The 26,443-nt window shown below is 46.3% G+C and overlaps 1 protein-coding gene and 1 long non-coding RNA gene across 2 annotated transcripts in view; one reads left to right on the top strand and one right to left on the bottom strand.

The window, feature by feature from the left end:
* Positions 1-26,443, top strand: part of LOC125942463 (uncharacterized) — a 129,402-nt gene that overhangs the window by 25,206 nt on the left and 77,753 nt on the right. The gene's annotated exons all lie outside the window — the stretch shown is intronic.
* Positions 1-26,443, bottom strand: part of LOC119446210 (fatty-acid amide hydrolase 2-A-like) — a 103,488-nt gene that overhangs the window by 22,003 nt on the left and 55,042 nt on the right. The window contains 3 exon segments of the mRNA XM_049660644.1: positions 2,899-2,935; positions 2,937-3,106; positions 6,515-6,728. Coding sequence (XP_049516601.1) covers positions 2,899-2,935; positions 2,937-3,106; positions 6,515-6,728 — 421 coding nt within the window.

The raw sequence follows: 26,443 nt of genomic DNA, 5'->3' as shown, positions 1-26,443 counted from the left end.
GGGGGAGGGGGAATGAACCACTGCCTAATGCCACCCAAAGATGATGCTACCTCCAGTCTAGAAGCAAATGCTGCTACATCCCTACTTCCATACATTTGCTCCTTCTTAATCAAAGCCGACATCAAAAACATATGAGCAAGGCTGTGTTTAGATCTGCATTTATCCAAACTACTCCAAGCACACTCAACAGAGTGCATGGCTTTTTGATGGCATGTACAGTGACAAAAGCAACATATTACTTTTTGGAGCAGATTTCGTAGCAGAAAGAAATGCCACTTTGGAGCAGCCATAAGTGTTTTCTAAGCAGAAAAAATGCTAATTTGGAGCAGCTATTGGTGTTTTCGAAGCACTTGGCAAAATATGCCATACAACTCCTGGAGCTAAATGTATCACCAAAGCGTTTCATAAATGTTGATATTGCCACCTAGCGTTTTGGGGAGAAAGCGCACGGAGAAGACGAGAAAGTAGAGGGTCTGACGAAACGGTTCTGACCTAGAACAAAACCACCTTGTCATCTTGTTCACCTTATCGTCCAACAGCATGACAAAACTGGCCTTGTTGGAGAGCATCTGCCGCAGCTGTGGGAGGCAAGTGCTGCCGCAAGGTACCTACCGGTAAAATAGGTACAAGCCTGCTCCCGGCCTGGTGCTCGGCCATTGTGGGACCACAACGCTTGGAAAGAGGTTTTTGTTCTCAACCCGAAGGTAGAGTGTACTAAATTGGGGGAGTGGGTGCAACGCAGGCTTCCTGCTGAGGCTTTTTTTATTGAAAAGTTGGTGGCGCCACTGTCGCTTTCTCCCGAATGAGCGGCCCCACGCGCCGGCCGGATGCTTGTCGCATCGGAGACCCTACCGCTGCTGCATGGAGCTTTGACAGGCGGATACTCAGTGGCGGCAACACTGATATTATTCCCCACCAATCTATTGTAAATGAAATGGAAAAATAGCCGCAGAAAGAATGCAAATGACCCAACAACGACGGTGCATTGAGCAGACGACAGCTACTCAGCCCGTGAGCTCGCCTCAGCCAATGAGCGCTGCTGAAACAGCCGGAGCCAACGTCTATTGGCCCGAGATTCAGAATAAGGCAACGGCAGCGCCGCCACACTTTCAACGTTTTTCGCTTCATCCTCGGCACTTGCCAAGGCATTCTGGACCCACTCCCCCATTCTAGTACACTCGGCCGAAAGCGTCCCCACCTCAATAGGTGCATTTGGAGAGCCACGTGGGAAATGGCCGCAATGGAAGCTTTGTTTTTTGTGCTCGCGAGGGTTTCGGCGGAAATTCAGGAAGCAGACTCCTTTCCCAAGCATATCACCCCTGAAGGAAGCCGAACGCCAGGCTAGGTTACGCTTATGCCTCTTTGAACCAGTGTGTGCCCGGTGGCGGTGGGAATCGAACCCACAACCTCCCGCAGCCGAGGTGGGAACTCTACCACTAGGCCACGGCTTGGTGAGGGGTGTTTGGCGGACTTTAGACGAAGAGGCAAAGCAAGACTGAAATTTCTTTAGAAGGTCATCAAGATATTTATTATGATAAATATTGCCCATACAATGCAAATTTAAAGAAAAACAATTAAGAAAATGAATGTTATCGAACACTTAGTAAAATGTGCTATATACTTAACATACGAGTACTTGCGGCAGAATTGAGATCAAACCGGTAAAGCTGAGCACCACATTATAAAAGTAATCACAATCACTTTAATGGTGCCAAAGCAGCAATTCATAATCGGTATGAGATCGAAGTAATCTCAGTCACTTTCACATTTCACCAAAATAGTCTGCATGTCAAGTACAAAAATACAGCTAAATGGGCTACATATTCAAAATGACAGTTCTTGTGCCAGAAATGAGATCAAAGCCGATAAAGCTGAGCATCACAATGCAAACGTAATCAGTCACATATCACAGCTGCCACAGCAGCAGTTGGTAATCAGTACGAGATCGAATTCCCCAGCGCCGTTCCGGGGCAGCTACTGACAAAAGTGTCAGTTTGGAGCAGCATGTAGCAGCATTTCTCTTTTGGAGCAGTTTGGAGCAATTGGAGGGGCACTTTCATCACAGCATGTATTCTTCGAGCCCTAGGATGAATTCTCTGGCACCTGTTGTGCGGTCCCTGCATGTGAAGCCTCACATTGACCAAGCATACCTGTGCCAGCAGGTTTGAAAGACAAGGAGCATTTCCTCTCGTGGGCTGCACACAAGAAGTGCAAGCACTACAGGAGCTACCAGGCGAGACACCCACTGATGTCGCCTGCGGTCTCCAATTCCTAGCAAGTGGTGAGTGCAAAGTTTCCATTGGGGCCTTTCTCCAGTATTTCCCCACACATGAGAGAAATTCTCCACGTATTTCCATGGCAGACACCGCAGCCACCCGTACCTTAGCTATCAACTAAAAAACCCTGTTAACCTAGAGCATTTTCAATGAATTCCACATTGATTGTCTGTACTTCTACTATTGTCTGTACATCTACATTGATTGTCTGTACATCTACTAGTGCTTTGAGCTGGTTAGCTCAAAGCACTAGTAGATGCAAACATACTAAATGCTCTTCCAATGTAACGTTGCAAACGTCCACTGTTTCCTCAAGCCTGAATTGAACCAAGGCTGTCAAGCAGGCGTGAGGCAACTGCAGTGTGTAAAGTGTTGAGGCATGGTGCCATTTGTGCCCCCGCACCCCTGCAGCGACACTGAATTTTGCAATTACTGGATCAATGTGAAAAAGTGATCTACACAGATCCTGAAACATCAATCTCTTGTTTATCACACTTGTCAGCGAATTCCTTTTACTAATAAATGATCCTCTTACCTGCCCGTCTGTGACAATTGCAATCGACAACTGATGCTACCATAGCAAAACAAACGTGCAGCTGCATGAGCAAAAGCACGAACTGACCACTGGATCTGCCACAAATGCGGCGACTGTCGTATGGGATTGTTGGTGCGTTCGTGCAAGTTGTACGACTCCCACCACATGCACAGCTCCGAGATGTTGGTGAGCGCCGGCGGGATGGCACTGGCCGCACGCAGTAAGGCCATGCCGTCGGCATCCTGTGGGGCGCGGAAGCCCTTCCGCAGCACCAGACCAGAGTCTTGTAGCATGCCTGTGGTCATACAAATAGGATGGCGATTAGGCAGGACAGTTCTTGTCAGTGTGACATTCAGCAGAAAACAAAAATGATCAGAAACGAGTACTTCCATGGCTGACACCATAGCCACCCGTACCTTAGCCAGCAACTAAAAAACCCTGTTAACCTAGAGCATTTTCATCAGAAAACAAAAGTGATCAGAAAAGAGCAATTTTTCGATTGCTCCTTAACCTCAATGTGATTAAACGGGCTATAAAAAAACAATCTACAGTTGAACCTGTTTACAACAGTACCGGTTCCAAGAATATATTGGATATAACAATGAGCAGCCTCGGCAACGTAAACTTTTGCGAGTGTTCTATGGTAAAATAAACTGCTTACTACAATGTTCCCATGCCGCGTTATTGGTAACTATTAAATCTGACCCATTTCACAAGTCTACATGCTGTGCACACCAAGCGTCCGCCTCACACAACTCTCTTTTGTGTCCCTTTCACAGAAGAGTCTATACTGCGTCAAGTTGGTCAAAAGGGCCATTAGAGCACAAGAGGTCTGCTTCGCCTCAGTGTTTTTGTTTGTCTTTGTTGCATGGTCCCAACGCGAGTTTGGCTCCCCGGTTTCCTTGTATCGCGGCCGGAACGGTGAATGGCTGATCTGACATCGGATCACGAGCAATGCACGACCCAGTCTGCAGTCATCGATGGCACATCAGCACTCCGAGTTTCTACATGCAGATGATGCATTAGAAACATTGGAGCAACTGACTGATAAGGCAATTGTGACAGAGGTGCTAGCAGCAGATAGCGATGACGATGACAGTGTCAACGGCAACGACGACATGGTTGGGCAGGCTGCCCCAGTGTTTTCGCAGGAGACATTGCAGATGATTCAGTCCCTCCAGTGCCTCATTTTCGTGAGAGACCCGGATGCCCTGGAGAAGGATGTTAGCAAGCTTCGCATAAAGCAGGCAAAGCTGACGGACATGGCTTTTTGTTAGCTCATTTTAACTAAGCAAAGCTTCCCTACCAGTGTATTTAGGGAACCATTTTTCCCCAATGTGACCTTGGAAATCATGTAGGACATGTAGAAAACTGTTATGCGCGGTATTTTAGCAGTACTGTGTCACATAACATCTGGCAAAGCGTAGTGTTTTTCCCCAATGTGACCTTGGAAATCATGTAGGACATGTAGAAAACTGTTATGCGTGTTATTTTAGCAGTAAGATGTCACATAACATCTGGCAAAGCATAGTGCAAGGGGTGTGTACAAAAATGACGGGTCGGGCTAGGTGGTGTGACATGACAGATGGTCTTTTACAATGCTAGTCTTAAAAGAAATATTAGCCTTAAGGGCAATTTTCTTCTGAGAACAAGTGCTTTCGCGAACAATATTACGGTTTCGAGAACAAGTGTCTGCCACAATGATGCCTGCACTTCTGTTTGCCAATTCAAAGGAGGCGAGAACTTTTGTCAAGCTTATGCCTCAGCTTTTAGATCCAGCTGTTCCTTTCAGGCAAATTAAAATAGAAAAACTGAAATGCTTATTTGAAGCAATATCAAGCCTGCATATTATAAGTTCATAATCGCAAACAATGTCATCAGAACACCAACGCTTACTTTCACAATGTATGTATTGAACACGCTGAGTACACACACAGCTTCAACAATTTCCAATGGCTACCACTGAGCTTATATACTGCATAGATGAAAAGATGTCTTAAGTGTTTCTTCAAGCACTAGTGTGACTAGTGCTGGAAAAATTTTTAAAAAGAAAGCAACAGAAAGCCAAGTTTCAACACCAAGCAGGACACTCACCACCATCTCAAGTAAAACGGCAACTACAAGAAATATATAGAACTCAGCTTAAGCGGAACATTTCATATACAGAATTCATGGCAGGCGGAAGAAGTTGCTGACAAAGCCAGTGCCACTGAACATTTGAACACAGTGGAGAAAGCAGCAAGGTTTCTATAGGTTCCTTGCAGTCTATACACAGCTTTCAACGCTTCTTGAGGTCTTGGAAACACTTGGAAAACGCTTCTTTTCGCAGGGCTGTCAGCTCCTTTGTCGTGGCGTCTTGAATGGCTTCCACGCTCCCCATCCAGCGACTTTTATGGCTCTCTTCACACGCGGAAACAGGAAAAAATCGCATAGGAAGAGGTCAGGCAAGTATGGCGGATGGGGAAGTACAGTCATGCTGTGCTTAGCGAGAAATTTTGTCACGCTGAAAGCAGTGTGCGGCCTTGTGTTATCGTGAAGAAGGCTCCATTGTCCAGATGCCCATAAGTTAAGGAGACGGCGTCGCAGTGCATCACGCATGTGTTGGAGCACGCGGATATAAAATTCCCGATTCACCGTCTGCCTTTGTGGGACGAACTCGTGGTGTATGACACCTCTGGCATCGAAACAAAAAACTATCAGCATCGTCTTTGGTTTGGTCTTCTGTCGCCGCACCTTTCTCGATGCTGGAGAGCTTGTGTACTGCCATTCGCCGCTCTGCCTCTTTGTTTGAGGATCGTATTGAAAACATCATGTTTCGTCATCAGCAATGATGCTGTCGACAAATGAAGCATCCTTCTCTGCTTCGGAGAGCAAAACAGCACTCACTGATGCCCGCGTGTCCTTTTAGTCCTGTGTGAGGGAGTGCGGCGAAAGTCTGGCACTCGGCTTTCGTTTCCCCAAGTTCTCGCACAAAATTTGGTGGAATGTTGTCTTAATAATGTCAAGAGCATCCGATACCATGCGGACTGTAATGGTGTGGTCTTGCTGTACGATCTCCCTGATCCGAGCCACGTTTTCATTCCGCGAGGTTGCAGGGCGCCCCTGCCTTGTGTCGTCTTCCACCGCCGTTATCCCCGAAAGGAACCCCTTGTGCCACTTGAAAACTCGCGCCCACGATAATGTCTCGTAGCCGTGTCACGAAGGAGCCTAAACGTCCGTCTGGCTGTCTTGCCAAGCTTCACACAGAATTCTATGTTTACACGCTGTTCGAGGTGGACATCCATCGCTCCACATTCACTCACAATAGAATTCGCAGACGACAAGTGGCAACGTATTTTTCTACGTTAGTGCCATCTAGCGGCTGCCAAAGCAATTAACCTAAATAGCTCAGGTTAGCCTGAAAAGATAGCACTACACATATGCACCAACTTTTGTTTTGGGGAATTATTTCTAGAGAAGAAAGTAAATCAGTCTCGAAACTTTACGGACAAAGGTTGTATTGGTGGTTACGAAGCCTGCACCGCAGAGCCAATATAAAGCATTCTCACCCATATCAACTGTAAATAGAAAGAGGAAACAATAGACCGCCCGATAACACAGCAAGCAAACTGCCCTGTTCGCTTGAGATTTCTTTTTGCATTGGTGTAAAGAGCTATGCAATGAAGAGCAGTGCAACACACTGCACGTGCCTCGTGGGACTGACCTTTGACGGCATAGCAGTCCTTGGTTGAGAGCGGCACCCCGAGGAAGGGCTTGTCCATGACCAGCTGCTCCGGTGTGAGTGTACCGGAGGCAACAAGCTGGTCCGCGGCTTCAGTTTCAGCTTCCTCATACCGGTCATCCACCACAGCATTGATCACAGGCTGCACCTCTCGGATACGCCGCATGTGTCGCTCAACTAGATCCACGCTCTTGAGCTGCGTAGCAGAAGTAGCAGAGGAGGATTCGATGGGCTGCAATGAGCTGATGGCATTTCAGACAGCAGACCTCTTTATGACAAAAATGGTACTAGTACTAGGGCAAAATTTTTGGCAAATGAAGTGAATGACCAAACAAACAAAAAGGGTAAGAAATTTTAAATTAGTTGCAGCTTAGATGATAATGATGACGGTGCTTTATGGAGTTTAATGACAAAGAGGCTACTGTGACCATAAATGCAAAAAAATGGTGATGGTTTGGCTTAATATGCAATGAAAATAAATAAATTATTGGTGTACTAAAGCGGCAAGAAAACGCTGTTGTATGGTGCCATGTGAAAAGAAAATCGAGTACTATAGATTTCCACAAAAGTGTTGCTGGAAATGAAGCGGCCATGTTTAATGGTTACAAGCTGCAACATCAGCAGATGTGATTGATGCCTCCTGTAGCACAGTTTTGTATCACACAGCATGCTAGATAAGCCAAATTGAATATTCAAATTGTGAAATCTTTCAATATGATTAGTGCTAGTAAAACTTGTTTGCCAAAAGAACGCTAAAAGATACATAGCTTAGCGTGCCTGAGGTGAGGACATTGTGCAACAACTGAGCATACTGAATCAAGTAATATTAAGTTACTCACGGGACAGTTCTTCATAAATATTCACAAATATTTTTCTTTTTAGTAAATCTTTGGCCATGAAACTTAAGCCAGCAATTCCAAGCATTGTTTGCTCTGTAAATACTATCATTTGGTTTTAGGCGAGCTTTTACTTCACATGGCATATAACCACAAGCGTACAGGATTCTTGTCTACAAAGCAATAAACGTTTGCCAACAAAATTATTCAATATTAACACGATAGCGTTTAGAGCCCCATGTCGCAGAAAATCCGGCATCGGCAATCAGCGTGTGATCGCGGGTGGCGGAGAAAATCATCCAACCACATCTACCGTGCAGGCCCTCCACGTGGTGCAAGGTTTTGGGGAACAAAAATTGAATTTCTCACAGTGAAATCTGTCAGAAAAATGGTAAAGTACGAGTTTGCCATTCGGCGTCGGATTGTTTACCAATCGGCGTCGTATTGTAATTTGAATGTACGAGAAAACCTAATTCTGCTACGAGGAAACTCAAACACAAACCCCTTTTCCAGCATTTCTACCAGACATGCGCGCATCGAGGCAATAGCAAACAATTATTAAAATAATAAAAAAGGTGCTAGGGCCTTCACATTTTAATATGGGACCACTTATATTGCACCTGGAAAAACGTCTCTCCGGCAATGCATTTCAGTTTAAAAGTGAAGCAGACTTTAAGGGGATCGGTGTAAGCTTGGTCTTTGTAAGCTGGTTTTCCCATGTTATGTGTTGCAGTGAATGCAGCCTACTTGCCATATGCGAACGATGCAATGCGAACGGTCCCGATAACGCTATCGCGTTCTACTCTTAAAGGTGAAGCTTAAGCGTCCTCCAATCAATTTTTTATCTTGCTGCTCAGAAACTGGAGTGCGAGACTAGTTCTTGGTTGCCTAAAGCGTTAACATCTTCAAGAAAAATTGATAACTCTGAATTCTCACATTTCAGGCCCACTTTACATGGTATGCGGACAGCATATTGCATAGATGAATTCCTTGCTTTCCACCCCATGCAAATTTGCTTTGTGAAGTACATTTGTATGTTTATACCTTCAGGGAAAGTGAACTGCTTTACATATTTGCCTGAGTAATGGACAATTATTACTTCTCATGTCGATTGTTACTTACATGAAAAAGAGCGCTGGCTATTTTGAATCTCATCTGCACTTCAGTTACTAGTGTGAATTGTGACTATTACTATTTTGTGTCGCATGCCGAATTATAAGAACCCCCATTTCTCCCTCAATTTTTTCAGATACACACCTCTATTCAGTAGCATTAAAAATAATTTCGTCAGGTCTAATTACATGTATGCCCTTCAGCAGCACCGTCATCTTACCTTACGGGACTCCAAAATTTTCTCTGACACCTCATTGCTTGCTGCCGCAATGTTTACTTGCTTTGCCGTGTCGGAAACAGCTTGTTCAAGCAGGCTACTTTTGGTCGCTGTGGCTCTTGGAGTTACTGCAAAATGTGCGAAGCACATTAGCTTGTCAGTGCCATGACTACCGAAATATAACATTGCTATTTCAGGAAGAACACACCAATTATGGCACCAATAAGAAAAGGTAATACAAGTCTTTACCTGCACCAGGTTTGATATTGTACTTGACTGTCCATACCTTTCATAGCTAAATTGGTGCACCAAATAATGCGCATTGATCACTGAAAGCAGGAATACTTCGTATTCTCATTTAGATGCGTAGCAGTGACCTTGCAATCAATATAGAAATGCACGAAATTGGAAATTGACGTTACTTTTACAACCGCATTTCTAATGAAGCACGTCATTTCATTTATGTTAAGTGTAATGTTTGTGCTGTGCCTAAAATATATTAAAAAAGAAAACCGAACTTTTGAAATAGAGCACCAAGCAGTAGAGGGACCGTGCTGCGGCTACTGAGTGCATGTAGCGGCAGGTTTAGACAACAAACTGCCATTTGCCGCATTTCGCTCTGACCATTAGTTGGCGAGCTAAAGCCACTGCTTTGAGCACATGAACAAGTTATTCTTCAGAATGGTGCCAAAGTGACAATGAATGAATTGGAAGAACATCGTGTGTGTGTGTGTGTGTGTGTGAAGTTCAGCGACAAACTAGAAAAACCCACAGGTACATGCCAGTTGCTTAGCCAAGTACACGGGGAGGACTGTATCAGTCGCACGCAGTGCGATGTTTGGTTCAAGCGTTTTGAAGATGGACGAATGTCGGTCGGTGATGAACTCAAGATTGGACGACCTTCGTTATCCACAGATGATGACCACGTCGAGAGAGTTCGAACTGTGATTCGTGGAAATCGTCGGTTGACTGTTCGTGAAGTCGCTGACAAAGATCGTATCAGCGTAGGATCATGTCATCAAATTTTCAGTGACACACTTGGGATGCGTCATGTCAGTGCAAAATTCGTGCCGCGTTTGTTGACTGCCTCAAAGAAGCAGACCCATGCTGAAATCAGCCAGGAACTGCTCGCTGCTGCCAATAACGAATACTTTCTTAATTACATCATAACAGGCGATGAGACATGGGTTTATGGCTATGGTGTTGAAACGAAAGTGCAGTCATTGTAGTGGGTGGTCAAAGGTTCTCGCCGAAACAAAAACACTCATGAGTCGGTCGAACGTGAAGGTGATGTTGGTTATGTTTTTTGACTGCTAAGGCATTGTCCACCACAAATTTGTGCCACATGGTCAGATTGTAAACAAAGAAGTTTACTGGGGAATCCTAGCATGTCAGAGAGATCCTTAGCAGAGTAAGATGCCTGAATTGTGTGAAAATCACGCTTGGATGTTGCACCATGACAATGCCCCGGCTCACGCGCCGCTCCTTGTGCGCAGCTAATTAGCGAAATACCACATTCCTGTTGTGCCCCACCCACCATATTCTCCAGACCTAGCCCCAGCAGACTTCTTTCTATTCCCCAAGCTGAAAACCACCTTGAAAGGATGTTGTTTCTAAACTGTAGAGGAGATCCAGGAGGCTTTCCAAAATTGGAAGAAAGGATAGGAAGAGTGCATTGCCAGTAGAGGGGACTACGTTGAAGAGGACAGCACTTCAAATGGTGTACCATAAGCTGTAAAGGTGTTATGCAAAAGTTTGGTTTCTTTTTGAACACACCTCATATACATATTTCCCACAGAGCCTACAGCATCCCCCTTCCCTACAGTCCAACACAGCATGGAAAGTGCAGGTACTTCCTTTGGAAGTTTCTCGCTCCATTTTAATAATTATTTTCAATATAACTCATACAGGCAAACAATCTTGCACAAGTGCTCTGCCAACAACCACTTTATATGAGGTCATGAAAGTAATAATATGGCTAGACTACATAAACGTATGTGTTGAGTAAATGATATTTGTCTTGTTCAAATGTGTGTAATGGCTTTTCCATTATTATATCTATAATATTACATTCATGAGAATTTCACTTCATTGACTTTCTGGGAGTTGTCTAACCTAATTTTTCATATCAAGCCCTGCGGGTAAAGAAGGTGGCATTTGAGCCCTGGAACACATTCCTAGCTACATGCATAGACAAACTTTGTAGACAAGTTGCTGCGTAATCGAATGATTGAAAGTTGGTGTACTATTCTTTTAATCGCGCAATGACTACATACCTTGTTGACGTACGTTAAAAGTGTGTTATAGTTGACGCCTTCATTCAATGCTTCAGTGATTCTTGTTAGCTATCTGTGGCCAGCTAGCATGCCTTAGGTTTGTATACCCACTAATTACGCTGTACACATTCAAAATGGTTTTCACAATAACAACTGTTATGCTGAACGTAACAGAAATTTCTGGAAAAGTTCTGCGTTCATGACATGCCACATTACTAAAAATGCAGGTTACCTGAGCCATACAAATACCAGCCGCAGTGATTACGTACAAGACTGGTAGAGTTACCATTCCATAACAGGCTATGCATAAAGTACTTGTTCAGTTTGTTTGACTTTTGACCACTACCATTAAAATTTAAAGCTAAGTGTTGTGCTGCTTGGGTGAGAGTAGCTGTAATGTAAAGCAGGCATCTGAAGTGCATACATAAATTACAACATACCCAAAAATGGCCAGCACTGTTACATGCGTTACTAACACCCCTCATGCAACTGCATTTTACACCACCGTAGGTTCTTTACGCCACATATTAACCCATATATGCCCAGTGTCCTATATGTAGGACGCTGAACATTTTCCAAATAACTCGAACATTTTTTTGTAAAAAGGCTAGTGCCCCCTCGCGGGTGTTTCTGAGGCCTTAACCTTCTTGTGCGCAAGTGTTGGTTAGCATGTGAGCACTCCTCGCCACGTGCTTTAAGTTGCGAAATTGTATTTCCGCATGAGATTCGATGAACGCCATGCCGCGGAAGAAAATGCAAGTAATATAAATTTAAATGATTATTGATGTTGTCGAAATTTTTGTCAGTTATTCCTGAATAATTGAATATGCTCTGAAAACAATATCATTGTGATATATGCAAACGTTTCTTGTTTGGGGTCGGTCAAACAGCGGTGTCCTATATGTAGGACGCTGGGCAGATCGGGGGTTGTTGTGTCACTGTGGAACGCGCGATCCGTCGCACACGTAGCGTTGAAGTAACGTAATAAAAGACATATGGACGTATAGTAGCAACTTTTTTTTTCCACTTGCAGTCAGGAGATTCCCTACAGTTCATTTTACCGCAGAAGAGATCCGCAAACGCTCGACATTGCAAACCGCATTGACGCTGGGGAAGATGTACCGTCGACTGTGGCCATTCACCCGCCCGAAAATCACGCGGCGACAGTGACAGAGAAAGAAAGCGGTGATGAAGAAGGCACCCTTGTATGCTCCATTACTAGACTACTTCAGCATTGACGAAAGCATGTGCGAGTACTTTGGAAAGCATGGATGCAAGAAGTTTATGAAAGAGAAACCAATCTGGTTTGGCTCTAAATTGTGGCGCGTTTCCACTCCATTGGGCTATTTGCATTCTGTTTAGCCTTACCGAGGAAGGTAATGTGGATGATAAAAACAAGCTTAGTCTAGGAGGATCTGTTGTTACAGAAATCGTGTCCAGGATGAACGGAAAGCTTGATTATTCTTTTCATGTGTTCTTTGACAACTTCTTTTCAAGTCTCAAACTTTTTAGAATGCTTTCGTCAATGGGTTTCATGTGCACAGGCACCGTGCGGGATAACCGAACAGAAAACTGTCCCATCCTCGCACAGAAAGAAAAGTAAGACTCGAGGCTTCTACTATTACAAAGTCGACGCCGAATCTGAAATTATCGTATGTCGCTGGAAGGACAATAGCACAGTGACCGTCGTCTCAAATGCTCACGGGGTCGAACCAACGCAAATGCTAAAAGGATATTCAAGAGAGAACAGGTCCAAAGTCACGGTGGAGCAGCCATTCTTGATTTCTAGGTACAATGGCAACATGGGAGGAGTTGATAGACTGGACCAAAATATTGCCAGTACTGCACAACCATTAGAGGAAAGAAGTGGTATTCTTCACTCCTGACATATCTTGTTGATGCATGTGTGAATAATGCATTCCAGTTATACAGAATGGGAACGAACAAAACAGAGCTCCTGACATTTCGAAGGATGATAGCGATATCATACATGAAGAGTCATGGCTCCATTGCGTGGAAAAAGCATGTTATCTTTACTGGAAGCCCAAAGCCGATTTAACCGTATTGACCACACAGTGATCCCTCAAGACAAGCAAACAAGGTGTGCTCATTGCCATGGGAAGACCACCACACGTTGTGAAAAAAAGCAACATTGGAGTCCATGTCAAATGCTTCAAACTGTACCATTCAAATAAGTAGTATATGTGCCTAGTGCCCTATATGTGGGACGGCTACAAAAACACGGTTCGAAAAAAAAATTTTTCAATAAAAGGTTGATTCTGCTTTCTGAGGTCCCAGAAGCAATTATTACGGGAAAATAAATCACTTTCCTTAATTTCCCCAAGTTCGGGCATATATGGGTTAATATTGAAGCAGGCTGGATTTGTTGAGAAAGTGTTGCCTGCCTGTAGCTGAAAATTCCTAACTGCTTTGGCAATGTAAACGCTTCGACTTTTGCCAAAGCACATAGTGACGAGGTTGCAATGGGAGGTTACAGAAGACCTGTCTCATAGGTTAATCCCCAAGACGACGTAAAACAAGCAGGTTAACGAATGGTTGCCTTTGTGCAAAATTCCGATATTAAAGCACAACGACGTACATCATATGCATATTCATAAAAGCTACAGTTCTTGCACTTCCATGAAAATGATAGCAAATATATGTGCTGAAAATGTACAGCACGCCATGCTGACAGACGTTTTTCTCAGGGCTGTTTGTATGCCTGTGTATGTAGTGTTTGTGGAAAGTTACACTAGCTTGCAGTGCTATCGAAACAAATATTCCTAGTACACCTTCGGTTTTCCTATTAATCAATATGCCACATTTGGACAAATCAACTTCACGTGTCTTTCACATATAATCACTTGATATGAAGGGTGATCACTTGGTTACGTTGGTATGTCATGTTAAGATAAGAACTGAGCAGAAGACTGGGACAAACAACAGTATGCACATGTAAAAGGTGTGTGTTTTTCTTCTTTTGTCCATGTCTCTCGCACTATTCTTATTTTCAAATAATCACTTGCTTTAGGCTACAGAATGCATTTCGTGCAAAGCATGCCACGTTAAAGGGGCACTGCAACATCTTTTTGAGCATAGTAAGTAAATGTTTACTGCCAGCATATTATGGTGCCATGAACATGTAATCCAGTAATTCGCTGCATGCAACAAGTTCATTACAACATCTAGTACTACATTGCTTGCTTCCTTATAGTGATTTCAGTGTCGGGCAAATTGTTCAACATCAATGGCATATCCTCCAACGTGACAGCCAATTATGATGCTCCACTCCTGAGCAAAAACTGCACTATGCTCGTACATCCCTGCAATATTCTTCTGAAGTAGGATGTTCACATGGTTTGTGCGACCTGTCACCAATGCTCTTTAGCTGTCGGGTATCCTTATTGGAAAATAACATGAAATTGAGCCACATAAAGAACAAAGCACACAGAACTCTAACACGTTGACATCAGTGTCACTGCAGCTGAGAAGAAAAATTAAATTGTGCGCTAATGTGAAGTTTGAACTCTTAAAAATTTGAATTATATTTTAAAGTTTTTTTCCTTATTGTAAAGTTTGATTTTTTTTTATTCTAAGGGCTTCACATTTAATCTAATGTGTTCTGAGTTGTTAAAAAAGAAGTTTTGCATATTCTCTTCATCGCATCGCCGCTGTGAAGCTTACTTTATTTCTCTGTCATACGACAATTAACCAGTGCCCATTTACTGTGCCCTTACAGTACACATTACACCTTCGCATTACTGAAATGTGTCGTGACACATATGTTCCTTGCCAGCCCAACAGATGCCAACATGTATACCACGCAAGAAACGTCACATTGCCTTAGTTGGTGATCTACAGGGTTTTTGTGCATATTTGTTTTTCCTTGCTGTGCCTTTGCACATATACTGGGGCTGACCAAGCAGCAATAAAATCAGTTGGTAGTAGTATCTCTCTCGAGTACATCTTCTCTGTGTGGTGCCCATTTTTTGCTGAACATGTTTCTTTCTCGTGTGTATAAAGTACTGCAAGGTGCATTTCATCAAGTACTATTACAGCTATATTGAGATTACACGCACACATTTTTTGCGTGTTCGGTCACAATTACGTAATAAACAGCAGACTTACGGCTGACACCACTTGCAGCTCCTGCAGTGGACGCACAAGAGGTGCCGCTCCTGTCTACCGATGATGGCCCAGGCTGCTGCGAGTCGCTCTGTGTTTATGAAAAGCCAACTGTTAAGCTTGACAGCGGCTAACACAGGTCACAAAAGTTAGGAAAAGTAAAGGATATTTTGTAATGCAGTACAGCAATGCCTGTAAGGCCTTGATTTGTGATGACAAGTGGTGGTCTAGCATCGTTCGTTGCCTACAGGTTCTCTTTACAAAATCTGATTACGCCCCTCCTTCTCGCTTTGTTACGCAAGACAATAGGACAGGTGACACTTTTGACTACCAAACCTGGCATTCTGAAGGTATAAACAGAAACAAAGCAGCTTCGCAGTCGCTCGGAGCAAAGGGCGCCGGCCTCGTCGGCACGGTGCTTGCTGGTCCAAGCAGGGCGAGCACCCGCTCCTCCTATGAGACCACCGCCCGTTGTCCAGTAACGCGATTTGCGTAAACATTCGAAACAAACCTTACCGAAAAGCATGCACGCCTGCTTTACTCACTTCATTTCAGCGGAGAGCTGTCCTGGCGTGACAGCCGAATTTATTCCACCAGCACTGCACCGTGGGTTTCATGGGATGCCCGGCATCATTAAGCAAATTGGCGAGCTCTTCCCACATTCCCTTTTTTCTATGAGCGGTTAATTTTGGGTCCAGATCTCCCGATGACTTAACTAAGCGTGGATTCCTCTCCATAATGTTAATTATAATTTCGAACTGCCGATGATTGATATGAGAGGCACTGTCCCGCGGAGCCACGGCATTGTGATGAACAAGCACAGTCGTCTGGAAGCTTGACAGCAAAGGAGAAGAAAATATTCAGGAAAACATACAGACCGCCACTCGTCTCTTTTATTCACCGTCACGAATAAATGCTTCCCCGTTCTTCAACTTGCGCGTCTGCATAAAGAAAAAGATGAGCAGTCCACATCAGTGCCGTCTGTTCAACGCCGCAACTTACCGTTGCATGTCAAATTTCGTCGACGCAGCAGACGATGCAGTTGCCGATGTGGTACAAGAGGCTATTGGAGTTGCATGCTCTCTCGAAGCATTGCAGCCGTGACAACCAGTCGTACATTGTCTGGCTCACGATCAGCGACAACGATTTTAACACTAAGTACTACGGAGAATGCACCGAGACGCCAACTATGACATACTGCGACCGTCAGTTTAGGGGAATTATCCAGCATGCTCGGTAGCTGACGATCCTGCGTCAGCTGTTCATTGCAAGTGTAGAGGCTGTCATTGTGCGTTTCAGTTCCAACACCAGTGTCGGAGAAGGCACCAAGACAACAACTATCATCATGAAATGCTGTGACCCCCAGTTTACGAGGATTGTCGATGCTCGGTCACCGACGATTTTTTGGTCAGCTGTTTCAAACAAGCGCGGAGGCTGCCATTTTGCTGATGATGATGATGTTGATGATGATTTGTGGCTAATGAACCCTTTGTAACGGGTGGACTCAATATATTAGTGTCCTAGCCAAAAAGAAAAAAAAAGAAAAAAGAAAAAACACACAATCTATACCACATAGTCAGGAGCTATATCACACCCGGCACCGTTCGCGATTGTTTTACCGCTCTCCACCACCGCTCTAGGCGAGCTTTAGTTGTGGCTACGACCTCGAAGCAGCGGCCACCTTCAGCGTCGAGAAATCCGAGGGCCTGCGGCATGGTGGTGCCCTCTTTTGGGGTGGGAGACAACTTCGCACAGTTAAGGACCAGATGCTCCGCCGTCTCCCGCTCGCTACCGCATACCCTGCACACAGCGGCCTGCACCTCGGGGGCGCAGTCAAACCGGCTGCGGTAGTCAAGAGTTCGGAGTGCGCCCGCACGCGCCTCGAATAGGAGGGCGCTGCCACCACTGTTGTCGTAGATCGGCTCCGGTGTGATCGTCCCCTTGTTGTCGCAGTACAGGCGGAGCGTCGTCTTCGAGGCCATAGCCGATTTCCCCAGTTCTCGCTCTGTCTCACGCACATGGTCTTGAATTCCTTTAGTCGTCTCACACCTGGCTCCTCCGGTTTCCGAATAGTTCAAGAGGCCATATTTTCGCCTCAGGAACTGGACACGCGCCCTCCATTGTGTCTTGATGCCTTTAAGGTAGACGTACCGAAACACCCTGCGCGCCCACCTACCGTCATCCATGTTGCGCAGACGGCACTCAAACGCAATTTTGCTCTTGGCCTCTCGAGCCTCGAAGGAGGACCAGCCGACATCGCCCTGGATGGCCTCTACGGCAACTCGGCCATGTCAGCCCAGGGCCAGGCGGCCTACCTCTCGCTGCCCACGTTCTAGCCAATCACGGGTTGGTGCCGTCAGGCATATGGTTGAGTTCGCGAAGGTCAGTCCAGGCACATGCACTTTCTTCCACAACTCGCGCACCATGAGATATCGGCTACAGCCCCACAGGCATTGTCGGCGCAGTATGCGACTGGCCCGCTGTGCCGATTGTCTCAGGTGCGCCTCGTGTTCCGCGTTGACACCATCTGAGGCACTAAGCACTACACCAAGATAGCGGTACTCTTCCGCTGCCGGGAGCCTCTCGCCATCTGGGAGCACCATAGTCGGATTTTCCCGGTCCCCAGAGAACTGTACTACCGCCGACTTCCTCGAATTGAAGGCTAGGCTCAAGGCGCCAAGGTGTTTGGCAGATGTTTCAACCAGCTGCTGCATTTGGGCTTCATTTTCGGCCAGTAGCACAAGGTCGTCCGCAAAAACAAGGCCAGGAATCGTCCAAGTTGTTGGGGTGCTGTCAAACGAGAAGTTGAGTGTGAACCCCACGTCCAAATTTAGGAGGGCGTGCTCAAGACTCGCTGTATATAGCATATACAGCAATGGAGAGAGGGGACAGCCCTGCTTCAGGCCTCTCTTTACCTCCACTGGTCGGGCGCGCGTCTCCCCAAAGCGGGTTTCAATGATGTTGCCAGTGTAGAGTCGGCGAAGTAGGTCGATCCACACGGGCGGCATGCCGAGGTCATCCATGCGAGATAGGAGGAGGTTATGCGGCACGCTGTCGTAGGCTTTGGCTACGTCCAGGAAACAGGCGAGTAAACCTCGCGATTCCTTGCGCGCAATCTCAATGCACTGCTTGCTCAAGAGCAAGGAGCATTTAAAAAAAAACTGCATTTTTTTTATCCTGCTGCTCAGTCCACTAACGTGGCCCCTGGTGACACGCTTACTATTGCAGCCTTTTCAATACATCGCTTGCACTGACGTCACTTCCGCCAATGCTGGGTTAGGTTTCCGCCATACCGGAGCACCCGGAGCACCACCATATGGCACCACGCTGTTAGTCGTATGCGAATGGCACTGTTTTGCAATGGCTATTTGCGCAGTTGTTGGGTGTTGCAACCGCAGTAAAAGCAGCTCGAGGAAGGAGTCGGCAAACACGAACCTTTTTCGGCTTCCGAAGGTTGTGGAATGGCAAGAGGAACGAACGAAAGCACTTAGCTCGAAGCGGCGCAGCCTGTGGCTTGCGCGTATCAAGCGTGCTGATCTCAAGGGCGATCTCCCAAACATTTGAGTGTGCGGCGCCCACTTCGTAACAGCTAAGCCTGCGCAATATTACATAATGCGCACTTAACGCTGCACTAGAATCACATTTGTTTGCATTAGTAGGAAGACCGTCCAAGCTCTGTGAAGAAACGAACCCGGACTGGGCGCCAACGCTTTTGCTAGGCTAAAAAGCAAATAATGAAGGCACTGCGCGCTACGAGCGCGCTGCAAGGCGATGGTTTAAACGAACGACTCCCGAGGTCGACGCAGTGACCGCTGCACCGGCAAGAGCTTTTGGAGTCAGCGCCACGCCACCCGAAAACCGCTACGACGATGGTCACGACGACCGCACATACACAGACAGCCCGTTGAAAACTGTTGAAGTCAAAACATACATGTAAACAATGCAGAAATATCGATCCAAATAAAGCATGGAAAGTACGCACATCATTCTCCCAGCCACAAAACACTCGCGCAAGCTGCATATCCTGTTTGAAAATTTTCTGACCCTAGCACATAAACTCCGCTTTTGCGTGATTGTTAAATGAACAGTATCAGTTCGTTTCTTCTCTGCACCAAGCTACAATCTTGCATGTCTCCTGTACGCACCGCTGACTAACCAGGGAATGCCTCTGAATGTTATAAACAAAATGCGGCATGGAAAACGAGGGCTGCAGCCTACATCTCCTAGTAGGAGCACCTTTTCTCCTTGCAGCCGCTTCGCCGACAGTGTTTTCACCCAACCGCTTGTGAAGTAGTTGTGGGATTCAAGCGATTTATAAGCCTTCATTTCCTCCAGTGTCGCGAAGCACGGATGCATTGTAAACTAGGCAGTTTACAATGCATCCGTGCGAGACCTCGGGGAAAGCGCTAACGTCCATCGTCGTATCCGCACTCAGTCGCAACGTGTACGGGTCCACATCGTCGCACAGTTTGACTTTCTCTTGATATCGTGCTCGCGCCGAACCGATCAGTCCTGCGTAAAATGCCTCGTTAAACGCAGGCCTACTGTAAACAGGTGGCATTTCTCGCGAGGAGCGGTGAAATCCGCTTAGAAAACACAGTGAGACCGCATAAGCGCACGCGATCAGATGCGAAGGCTGCGCGCGCGGTGCTCCGGCATGGCGCGGACGCAGCGGCGCGGGCGGACGTGACGTCACGTGCAAGCCATGTATACCGTAGAAGAATTAAAAAGCCGCGCTATCGTGTCTAAAGTTTGTGCAAGTAAACACTTTGCACACATTACTTTGTTAAAAGTCACCTAAGCAAGCTTGTTTCAGATGTTCATTCAATAAATCACCCACAAAACTAACTACAAATGGCTCAAGAGCAAGGAGCATTTATAAAAAACTGCATTTTTTTTATCCTCCTTGCTCAAGAGCACGTCATTCCATTTACAATTACACCGGTGAGTTCCAAGGTGCACCTAGGTCCGTGTTTTTCGTGTGCGAGGTCTCCTAGTGTATTTTTGTCCGAATGCGCATGCTTTTCCAATAACGTCAGCACTCGCCAATATTTCGAACAACCAAACGCGCTCTGAAGACGCTGGGCCGAAACGGACTGTCCACTAGGTGGACTCATCTGCGTCTGCGATCTGTTCCAGCGCTCGTGCCGCTATTTAGGCAGCCGCAAAGCGTTTACATTGTTTGTAAATGCAGAAATTCACGAAAATAAAAAAGAAAACAAAATTTGCGAATCATTGCTTCTCATTTCAATCACGAGATAGAGTAGGAAGAGCACTGCAAGAAAGAAAGAAAGAAAAAAAGCGAGTACAGCCGGCAGACGATAACTTTTCATCCGGTTGCCTTCGCAGTAGGGAAAAAAATCTGATTACAAGAATGTTCATATAGTGCAATGGAGTAATAATGAAATACAATAATAAATAACTTTATACAGTTATATGAACGAGGAAATTTAAAAGAATCACGCAGACGATATGTATACGCCAGGGACGTAGCCAGAAATTTTTTTCGGGGGGGGGGGGGGGGGTTCTCCGGCCCGACCGGGGGGGGGGGGGGGGGGAAGCGTTTGCTTTCCTCTACGTGACGTGATCGATCATAAATACCGGTAGTTTAAGCAAACTCTATACATGTATATCAAAGACATGGGACCCCCCCCCCTCTCGCGTGTGCTTGTGAAGAAATTAAGTAAAAAGTAAAGTAAGCTAGCTCAGTAAAATACAGCGAGTACAACAGGTACAGTGGGCGTTTGGAGCAACGGTCTCTCATCGCGCCGCTGAATGGACCAGTCTTCAAAAACGCATCATTGAGACGACCCGCCCGATCGGAGAAGACATCATTAATTGTTTATCTCCGTTAAGCGTAGATGGCGTCATCCTCGTCGGGGCGAAGTGCGTTTCACAAGTCAAGGACGGCTATACACGTGAAAATGTACGTGTGACCAGGCTATACCTACTCCCATAGCAATAGCTTCTTCGCTGCGTCTTTGCGCTAGAAAACTTAAATACGCGCAAAAACGCGTAATGCTTGTTTTCTTTCGAAGTTTTCGTCGCCCTGCTCCCTCATACGAGAGGGTTACATTTCCTGCGGCAAGTGCATGGGCCGCTGTGTCTTCCGCTGTGTGCGAGCGTGCAGCCGTCGTTTGCCTTTACGTCAACAGATTCAGAATTGTACAGAATATTTCACCGCACAGCATAGATATGGCATGTGTACGCAGTAGTGCGTGTAACTCATTTCTGCTTCACTTACGCCGGTGCAAACAGGAAGCGGCCTTGTACCTCACAGAATCTCGACTGATTGGTCTACTAGTGATGCAGGACTGAACTCCGGTCTTGTTCAGTACATAGTGCACATAATCAATTTCTCAGGACGCGTGAACTCCGACGAGAACTGTCGGCGCCTGCAACAAGAGTTTACTTACGCTGTACTGCGCACACCAGTAATCTATGCTTGTCGGCTGTCTGTTTCGTGCATTCTGTTGCGAGTCGGTGGAATTTCACTGGTGGCATCAACCCCTTCGTGTGTACATTGCTGGTTTGCGATTCCACAACAGCAACTACCAGCCTTCCGTAGGGGCACAATCGCAAGCAAGAGACGTTTCGCGCGCAGACCGAGTCAAATCGGTCTCGGACCGATTTTTTCGCCATGGCGAAGCGGAAACGCGGCGGAAAGTCGTTCTGCTCGACCGGAAGCTACACTAGCATGTAAACATCCGGTCGTAAAATTGAATATGGCACCAAGAGTGATCGACGCGATCAAGAACCACCCCTTGCTCTACGACAAGAGTGGTACTAAAACGTACTGTCAGCAATACTCGCGATAGTATCCAACGTCGTGCGACCGGAGGTGCGGCAACGAAGCCTTGGCGTGACCCAACTTCTAAAGGCGCATTCACACTTGCGACTAGGCGAGGTCGCGCGACCGATTGCGACTGGCGACCAGAAAGCTACTCAAAACGAACGATGTTCACACTTACAAATGCGACCGACGAGTCGCTAAACCGAAATGTATCACGATATTCCGTTCACGTCTGCTTGAAATGTCATCGCCGCGTAAAATAAGCGCCTGCGTATACGGACGTCCTGTTCCTTCGCATCTGATTGGTTCAGCTGCTCTGCGACTGCGGTCGCGCGACTGAAAAATCGAGCAGTGAGCGACTAGCCCGAAACGGTCGCATTTCGAGAAAAGCGACCATTTGCGACTACTTGCGACTGGTCGCTTTGCGACCAACTTGGTCGCGCGACCTCGCCTAGTCACAAGTGTGAATGGGCCCTAACACTTTAGAAAAGCCAGGCGAACCCACCACCGCCGTTTCCGAGGTGTCCGCGTCTTCCGTTATTCATTGTCCATTTCCATAAAACAAGTAGGTGGAAGTATAAAAGCCATTTCTTCTCCCACTTCCATGGCAGACAATAGTTAGGCAGATTCCTCGTTGGCGCTCCATAATTCTTCTCGCACGTGCACAGTATGTTGCAGAAGTCGCGGGGTGCTTTTCTCGTCGCGGCAATAGATTGGGGGCGTAGGTCTCACGTAGGACGCGCAGGCTTCGGCGAGCCCCAACACAAGGGCCAGCCCGGGTTTCAGCTGTGGTGTTCCCGTTGCCGCTTTGGTGTTCTGGAGGCGCCGACAATAATACGAAATGATGAAATGTTATTAGAACTTGTAAATAAAAGCTATTATTGAAATATAATCATGCCTAGGCACCAACCTGTGACTCAGCGCTACCGCGCCCGTGTGAGGAGAATTACGGAAAGCCAACGAGGAATTTACCGAAGGTCGCAGATGATACGCGAAGTTGCGCAAAATGATCACTTTTGATCACGGGTGGGTCAATGAATGAACATACCATTCTCGAAATTCCATAATGAGCGCTACTAGAGCACTGCACGGGCCGATTTTTGCGGCCCGGGCCCGGCCCGGGCCCGTTTTTACATTGGGCGGCCCGCCCGAGCCCGATCAAAACTTTTATGGCGAGACCCGGGCCCGGCCCGGGCCCGGAAATAATCTACGTTACCCGCCCGGCCCGGCCCGCCACCCCTTTACCTTAAGCCCGAGCCCGGCCCGAGCCCCACTAGAAACCGGCCCGAACCCGGCCCGAGACCAAAAAATACATGTTTTTCAGAGTTGAGAAGCCCGAGAATAACTCGCAGAAAGCCCGAGCCCGGCCCGGGCCCGCGTCAAAAAACCCGAGCCCGGCCAGGGCCCGGGTCAAAAAGCACACGCCGTGCCCGAGCCCGGCCCGAGCCCGTGAAAAAACTCCTCTACCCGGCCCGGCCCGGCCCACGGGCCGGGCCGGGCCCGGGCTTTCGGGTAAGCCCGAGCCCGTGCAGTGCTCTAAGCGCTACTACGCCGACAAACGTACGCAGACTAGATGGATGTGGACGAAAGCGGCAGCGGCGGCCGCGGCGGTAGCAAAACAAATGTGAACAACTTGGACACGCGCGGAAAAGATTTTCCGGCCGCTTTGGCCTTTCCGCCTGCTTGCCGCTTCCCAAGTGTGAACGTAGCCTAAACTGTTTTTCTGCCTGTTTTGCCGCCTAGGCGGGCGGACTTTTGCAAGATTTTGCCGCTGCCGCCAGCTTCGAAACCAAGTGTGAACGTAGCCTAACATCCTGCGCGAGCGCGGCCTAACCGGCACCTGAAGGGAAGCAGCGGAAATGTATACCGGAAATTTCGACCACCTGGGGTCTTTAACGTGCACCTAAATCTAAACGGGCCTCGAGCATTTTCACCTTCCTCCAAAATGCGGCTGCCGCATATGTTGCTGCAGAATGCGACCGCCACATTCTCGCCCAAAACCTCACAGAGTGTCAAAGCCTTGACAAACACCGTGACAGTTTTTTTTTACCATATGCAGACATGATTCGCTGTAAATTATAAACCCAAACGGAAGCGCCCAGGAATGAAATTGTGATAGTAGCACCTGTTTCTTGACTTATGTCAGCGCGAAGCGACGAGAAAAAAGGGTGGGTAAGTGGGGGGGGAGGGGGGTGCGCAAAAAATTTCGGGAGGGTTTGAACCCCCCCCCAACCCCCCCCCCCCTGGCTACGCCCCTGGTATACGCGGACCACACAAATACTGCGAGATCCTGCAGATGCTGCAGAAGGCATGTACCTTCAGCCTTGGCTACATGCAGCTTTCTTGAGTTAATTACAGATGGGATAACGTAAACGATCACATTATGGTATACTGATGTGCGCAATTATGTAAGTCAGGATACAGCAAGAGATCTATTGCATCAGTTTTTACAGTTTCATAAAAGCTTCGCGATGCATATTTAATGTGTCGAACAAACACGTAAACAATTGCTCGATCGGTTACTTTTTTATTTATTTTTTTCTTGTGTGGAGCGGCGCGGAAATTTCCGCATAATGGAAAATCTAGAAAGAGTCCGTGCACTATTTTATACGTTATTACATAGCACTACAACGAGTATTGAGTCGTGTTGAGCGCCCCTAGCAGAAAAAATACAAACTAAAGTATTCGACAACATTACAGTAGCTCCACTTGCGCGCTTATGCTGGAACGCGCCGCGGTTGATTTTTCGCCCTCTGTGGCCATTTGGTGAACTCGAGAGATTCCGCGGCCTGGCGCAAGCGGCTCCCATAGAAGCCGGATGTCTGTGAAGGTCTGGAGTTCCAGTAGGTCATGCTCAAAAGTCCCTAAATGATCATGTCCCTAGGTGCCTAGGATCAGGTCACGTGAGAGATTCTTGCACGACATTTAGACGCACGCGAAGAGGCGATGGCCATTACGTACAGCGGAAATCTAAATGCATAGTTCACTAACGAAATTTCTCTAATCAAATGTATAACTAATTACATCAGCAGACATAGTGCAATATACGAATTGAGGGCATTGATTTCAATTGGAACATCAACTTGGAACGAATTTTAAAATTAGCACCAGTTTTGAGGCACGCGCTGTCAAACTTAAGTACGTGAACATGCACTGTTGTTAAATTTACTTTTTTTAACAAAATGCCTTTTTATGCATTGAATCTAAAAATTACTGGAACACCAATGCATTTCATTTCAAAAATTGGCAACATATTTTGAAACTAGTGTCATCCTCAGAATTCCTTCCAAGTGGATTTAGCTTTCGAATTCACTGACTACAATTAATAAATTTAAAATATGTGCCATAAAGCAATTAGTTTAAAACGTATTTAGAAGCACTACGAAACAGAGCCACCAGTTTCATCTCATCCAACTACGACCGGCATTCCAGTGTCACTAGAATTAAAGTAGTTTATTCCCTTCAATCATTGTGTATCCGTAGAAAAATTGCTCTGTTATGCCTGATACGCAAATACATTCACGGCACAACACAACACAGAATACTCCTTGTAACCCCACTGCGTACTCCTAGCCATCTTCATAATTACCTTAGCCTCGCGCAATATTTGGTAGAACCAAAGCTTTTAATTCCTCAGCGTTGCCAGAAGCCACAGCACCCTGAAATTATCTTCCTGATAGCCTTGTTTCCATCACTAACCGTGAAACATTCCACGAGAATTTGCACTCTCACTTCTTGTAAAAGTTGTGTTCAGTATTGTACAAGATTCTTGTAGTCATTATTAACGTTCCCTTGTTCCTGTTTACGCTTTATGCAATTTTGTTGTACTTCCTCCCCCAAAACTCATTGTTCTGATTGGAACCTGTGGTGTATTTATAAAAAAATTATAATTATCAAAACAAAAGTTCATTTAGAGTTAGCAAAACTTTGTTAATTAGTGAAATATTCATTATGATTTCTCATGCAATTAATGTTGGCCTCTGAGAGTAATCCAGTTGAAGCAGCAGAATTGTTGCTACATGCCACGGGAAGTTTTAAAAAATTCTGTTAGCAATTTAAAAAAGAAACCCGAATGTAATTATGTGAGCCTTCACATTCTGCCCCTGATCAGAATGTTGTGCTGAAGCTGGGAGGCGATCTGATGACCTTGTGCCCAGTTAGCAGGACGGCGTAGACACTGAGCCACCACAGCCGATCTTTCTGGGAATATGAGTGCTGGTTCAGACCACACTAATATGATTTTGTTTGCTGCAACACTGTTTCTGCAGTATTGCTCGCGGTTACACACCGCACACTTTTTCAATAAAGAGGGTGTTGTAGTAGAATACAAAAAAAAGTCAAGCTCATTTCTCTTCTAAGTCTCTTATTGCAGACAAGCCAGCATTTATGAATGCTTTTTAGGCGCCTGCTCCCGGATGGCCTGAAGATGCATGGCATGTGTCCTGTACAGACAGCCATGCGCAAAATCTGCAGAGTTTGACTCCTTAAACTTGATTCACACTACGGGTCGGATCATCGACTTAGTTCTCAGAGACAACCGTGATGTGGCTG

Source organism: Dermacentor silvarum, chromosome 1 (assembly GCF_013339745.2).
Source record: "Dermacentor silvarum isolate Dsil-2018 chromosome 1, BIME_Dsil_1.4, whole genome shotgun sequence".
Lineage (NCBI taxonomy): Eukaryota > Metazoa > Arthropoda > Arachnida > Ixodida > Ixodidae > Dermacentor > Dermacentor silvarum.
The sequence above is the reverse complement of the archived record's forward strand: the minus strand, read 5'-3'. Positions and strand labels throughout refer to the sequence as shown.